The sequence below is a fragment of the Salvelinus sp. IW2-2015 genome, linkage group LG18 (assembly GCF_002910315.2).
Source record: "Salvelinus sp. IW2-2015 linkage group LG18, ASM291031v2, whole genome shotgun sequence".
NCBI classification, from domain to species: domain Eukaryota; kingdom Metazoa; phylum Chordata; class Actinopteri; order Salmoniformes; family Salmonidae; genus Salvelinus; species Salvelinus sp. IW2-2015.
The window spans coordinates 17898057-17903759 of NC_036858.1; the positions used below are offsets into that span (position 1 = coordinate 17898057).

General features: G+C 42.2%; 1 protein-coding gene across 1 annotated transcript in view; it reads right to left on the bottom strand.

Moving 5' to 3' along the window:
* Window positions 1-260: 260 nt before the first annotated feature.
* The window catches only part of tectb (tectorin beta), a 21185-nt gene continuing 15742 nt past the window's right edge, over window positions 261-5703 (bottom strand). Inside the window, exons 8-10 of the mRNA XM_070448688.1 lie at window positions 1002-1080; window positions 656-688; window positions 261-334 (exon numbers count right to left, since the gene is read on the bottom strand). Coding sequence (XP_070304789.1) covers window positions 261-334; window positions 656-688; window positions 1002-1080 — 186 coding nt within the window. The remainder of the gene's footprint in view (window positions 335-655; window positions 689-1001; window positions 1081-5703) is intronic.

Below are 5703 nucleotides of genomic sequence, written 5' to 3' on the forward strand. Positions count from 1 at the left end.
GGTTTTGTTTAACACTTTTTTGGTTACTACATGATTCCATATGTCTTATTTAATAGTTTTGATGTCTTTACTATTATTCTACGATGTAGAAAATAGTACAAAATAAAGAAAAACTCTTGAATGAGTAGGTGTGTCCAAACTTTAGACCGGTAGTCTATATCCTTGTCAGTATATGTGTCCAGCATGTCTATGTAGTTTCATATCCTCTCCGAAAGTGTAGTAGTTTTTCCACACATACAGTTCTAATGCATTTATATATTCTACAATTTGGGGAGATTCACACAACCCAACAGTGTGTTTACCAGGACTATACACAGGATACATAGAGACGTGCCTGGGAGAAACAGGAAAGAGACAGGGTAGAAACAGGAAATAGATAAGAGAAACACAAATTGGAGGACATCATAAATGCACTTACAATACACTAGAATAGTACTAATTTTTGGGATAATAAAAAAAGGTACGGAGCCTTTTTTCAAGCATAAATGTACTGTTTCAGCATAAATGCGTCACTTCAGCAAACGTCCTATTTCGGATTCAGCAGCAGCATTATTAACACAACATTAAACTCAAAGGTTACATGTCAACTTATTGAAAATAGGCCATATAGATTTTTTATGTAATTATGCCATGTGATCGGCTCTTCGATAATTACCTGTGATGTMTTCATTATTGGAAGATTCATTAGCTGTGGGAAACAGTGAGACATAATAGAAAGGCAGACAGCAAATTATGATGGAAGTTAAACGTTACACCGTACAGCACAAGCAAGACCTTGGCACCTTGCTGGTGTTAAGAATATTGAAAACAATGACTAATTTATTAACTGATTTTCAATTATTAAAAAATAAAAACGTGAAACAAAGACAAAAAGGAGCCTCTAATGCTATGTTACATTATATTGCACGTATAGACTATACCACCCCTTAGTTGTTACATAGGCAAAGGGGAACCACAAGTGATAGGTCAGGAAATGTTACATCAAGATGAAAAATACATACCTTTAAAGTGGAACTCTGTGGTGAGGATACCGCCACTTGGCTCTGCTTCAGAAGGGAGGCTTCTGGCAGTGCATGGGCCCTTAAAAAGATTAGAAGATAGTGTTTAATGACCTCTTTGCTGATCAGAGCTGTATACAACCAACTCCTGATAGATGTAATGGGTTAGGTGTGTTGTGAATGCACGAAACTGGAATTTGCAGATAAGTAAAAAGTATGCATTTTAATTGGACAGTGAGTGGAAGGCATTACACTTCAGCAGTTTTTAGGTGCAATGACAGAGTTTGCATTTATGGGTCATTCTATAAATAAAGGGGCCAACGTCAGCGTCAACATTTCAAAATTGTTGGATATACATTTAAATATGATTTTCTTGCAGCTTCACATGTGTAGTTACAGGAATCTGGACCCCTACAAATCAGCCGGGCTAGACAATCTGGACTCTTTCTTTCTAAAATTATCTGCCGAAATTGTTGCAACCCCTATTACTAGCCTGTTCAACCTCTCTTTTGTGTCGTCTGAGATTCCCAAAGATTGGAAAGCAGCTGCGGTCATCCCCCTCTTCAAAGGGGGGGACACTCTTGACRCAAACTACTACAGACCTATATTTATCCTACCCTAACTTTCTAAGGTCTTTGAAAGCCAAGTCAACAAACAGATTACCGACCATTTCGAATCCCACCATCCGCTATGCAATCTGGTTTCAGAGCTGGTCATGGGTGCACCTCAGCAAAGCTCAAGGTCCTAAACGATATCCTAACCGCCATCGATAAGAAACAATACTGTGCAGCCGTATTCATTGACCTGGCCAAGGCTTTCGACTCTGTCAATCACCACATCCTCATCGGCAGACTCGATAGCCTTGGTTTCTCAAATGATTGCCTCGCCTGGTTCACCAACTACTTCTCTGATTGAGTTCAGTGTGTCAAATCGAAGGGCCTGTTGTCCGGGCCTCTGGCAGTCTCTATGGGGGTGCCACAGGGTTCAATTCTTGGACCGACTCTCTTCTCTGTATACATCAATGATGTCGCTCTTGCTGCTGGTGAGTCTCTGATCCACCTCTATGCAGACGACACCATTCGGTATACTTCTGGCCCTTCTTTGGACACTGTGTTAACAACCCTCCAGACGAGCTTCAATGCCATACAACTCCCCTTCCGTGGCCTCCAATTGCTCTTAAATACAAGTAKAACTAAATGCATGCTCTTCAACCGATTGCTGCCTGCACCTGCCCGCACGTCCAACATCACTACTCTGGACGGTTCTGACTTAGAATATGTGTACAACTACAAATACCTAGGTGTCTGGTTAGACTGTAAACTCTCCTTCCAGACTCACATCAAACATCTCCAATCCAAAGTTAAATCTAGAATTGGCTTCCTATTTCGCAACAAAGCATCCTTCACTCATGCTGCCAAACATACCCTTGTAAAACTGACCATCCTACCAATCCTCGACTTCGGCAATGTCATTTACAAAATAGCCTCCAATACCCTACTCAATAAATTGGATGCAGTCTATCACAGTGCCATCTCGTTTGTCACCAAAGCCCTCATCACTACCCACCACTGCGACCTGTACGCCTCGTTGGCTGGCCCTCGCTTCATTACTGCGTCGCCAACCCACTGGCTCCAGGTCATCTACAAGACCCTGCTAGGTAAGTCCCCCCTATCTCAGCTCGCTGTCACCATAGCAGCACCCACCTGTAGCACGCGCTCCAGCAGGTATATCTCTCTGGTCACCCCAAAACCAATTCTTCCTTTGGCCGCCTCTCCTTCCAGTTCTCTGCTGCCAATGACTGGAATGAACTACAAAAATCTCTGAATACTGGAAACACTTATCTCCCTCACTAGCTTTAAGCACAGCTGTCAGAGCAGCTCACAGTAATGTCCACCTGTACATAGCCTATCATAATTTAGCCCAAACAACTACCTCTCCCGCCTTACTGTATTTATTTTGCTCCTTTGCACCCCATTATTTATATCTCTACTTTGCACATTCTTCCATTGCAAATCTACCATTCCAGTGTTTTACTTGCTATATTGTATTTACTTCGCCACCATGGCCTTTTTTTTGCCTTTACCTCCCTTATCTCACCTCACTTGCTCACATTGTATATATACTTATTTTTCTACTGTATTACTGACTGTATGTTTGCTTTACTCCATCTGTAACTCTGTGTTGTTGTATGTGTCGAACTGCTTTGCTTTATCTTGGCCAGGTCGCAGGTCGAACTTGTTCTCAACTTGCCTACCTGGTTAATTTTTTAATAAAGGTGAAATAAAAAAATAAGATTCTAGATAAGCACAATGATGCCATAACTCCACCTAGCACCAACAAAATATTAAAAATGTCACATTAAAAATGGACACCACAAAATCAGTAAACTCTTCAATATTGTGTGTGTGGACGTGTTTTAACTATTCTTGTGGGGACCAGAAGTCCCCACAAGAATAGTTTACTAACAAACATTTGACCAACTGGGGACATTGTATGAGGTCAAATGCTATTTATAGGGGGTTCAGGGTTAAGGTTAAAAATAGAATTACATTAAGGGTAGGGTTAGTTTTAGGGTTAGTGTTAGGTTTTTGGTTTAGGGTAAGTGTACTGGTTAGGGTTAGGTTTAGCAGTTAGAGAAAATAGGATTTTGAATGGGACTGAATTGTGTGTCCCCACAAGGTTAGCTGTACAAGCCTGTCTGTGTGTGTGGTGTGAGTGAGTCTGTATCTGAAACCTAGCCATCAAATTCTTGCTTCCTCTGTCTTTTTCCAATACTCCTTGCCTCTCCTTGAAAGTGCATTGGAGCCCGAGGGGAGGAAGCCTTAGTTCTCTCCCACAATGTACTTTGAGAGGGAGGTGAGGAATGGAGGGAACAAGGGAAGAATCTCAATTGCATTTCCTCACATACTCTCTCCTCGCCTCCTTCTCAATACCCATTAGATAAGAAGTTGAGGGGAGGGACCTCTGACCTTCTCATCCAATGGATTTTGAGAAGGAGACGAGGAGCGAGGATGCGATGAATCATGCAATTGAGATTCTCAAGGACAGAGGATGCAAGTAGTTGACAGCTATTCATATTTTTAGACAGTGTCAGACTGACTGAGAGACTGAGCTACCAAAATACCCACTGCTTCCAAAAACAACCCCTAGCCCCTCAACATCTGCTCTGTACAACTGTCTGGAAGAGGTTAACCGCTAGGCTACCTCCTATTTTGAAAGGACTGGAAGTATTGGCTGTGCACCTGACCAATGACAGACAGTTCAAATTTAACCCCACCCACCCCATATCAAGTTGTTTTTTGGATTTATATTGTTACGTTCCCCAGTTTCTGTGTTGTTTTGGGTTTGTATGTGTTTATGTGTGTATTTCAGGAAATGGCTTCCTGAAGTCCTAAGCAGCTGATTGGTCAGCCCCATTGATGATCGGAGCTCTCATTAGGAGATACAGCTGTTTTCAATTACCGACTCCTTCTGCAGCTTTAAAAGCCAGTGTTCCTTTGTTAGGAGGAGAGAGCTTCTTGGTATGTCCTGTGTTGTTGGGATTTATGAATTATTGTAAAGTATTTTGTAGCTGGTCCTGCTGATGTATGCTGTAGGACTGTGATTTTGATTAGTGAAATTGTTCACTTTAAGTGTGTATTATTTTGTTTAATTTGTTCCTGGGGGGAAGGGTAAGGCACCTTCGGAGTGCTTAGGCAAGAGGCCTGCGGGCATACATATACCCGTGGTACGTACTATGTCTATCCACACTAGGTAAYACCTGGGCGGACCATCCCCTGTGTTTTGGTTAGTGCACCAGTTGGTGCTAGTTAGGTAAGTTGTGGGTGGGTACGTAAGGTAGGAGAGGGAGCTCTTTAACTTTAACTTTCTTTGCTTTGGTTCCGACCAGCCGCTTTTCCCCAAATTACCGCGTGAAGGAAATATATTCCCTGTAAACGGTAATATATTCTGCCTTTGTCATCCTTACCCGCACCTGCAGTCACATACCTCTTTCACTCCACGGGGAGTTGAGTGTAGCAGGGTGTTACGTTCCCTCCAAGAGGCGTACATAACATACAGTGGGGAGAACAAGTATTTGATACACTGCCGATTTTGCAGGTTTTCCTACTTACAAAGCATGTAGAGGTCTGTAATTTTTATCATAGATAAGGTACACTTGCTAACTGTGAGAGACGGAATCTAAAAAAAAAATCCAGAAAATCACATTGTATGATTTTTAAAATAATAATTTGCATTTTATTGCATGACATAAGTATTTGATCACCTACCAACCAGTAAAGATTCCGGCTCTCACAGACCTGTTAGTTTTTCTTTAAGAACCCTCCTGTTCTCCACTCATTACCTGTATTAACTGCACCTGTTTGAACTGCGTTACCTGTATAAAAGACACCTGTCCACACACTCAATCAAACAATTCCAACCTCTCCACAATGGGCCAAGACAGAGAGCTGGTGTAAGGACATCAGGGATAAAATTGTAGACCTGCACAAGGCTGGGATGGGCTACAGACAATAGGCAAGCAGCTTGGTGAGAAGGAACAACTGTTGGCGCAATTATTAGAAAATGGAAAGAAGTTCAAGATGACGGTCAATCACCCTCGGTCTGGGGCTCCAATGCAAGATTTCACCTCGTGGGGCATCAATGATCATGAGGAAGGGAGGGATCAGCCCAGAACTACACGGCAGACCTGGTCAATCAGGACGGT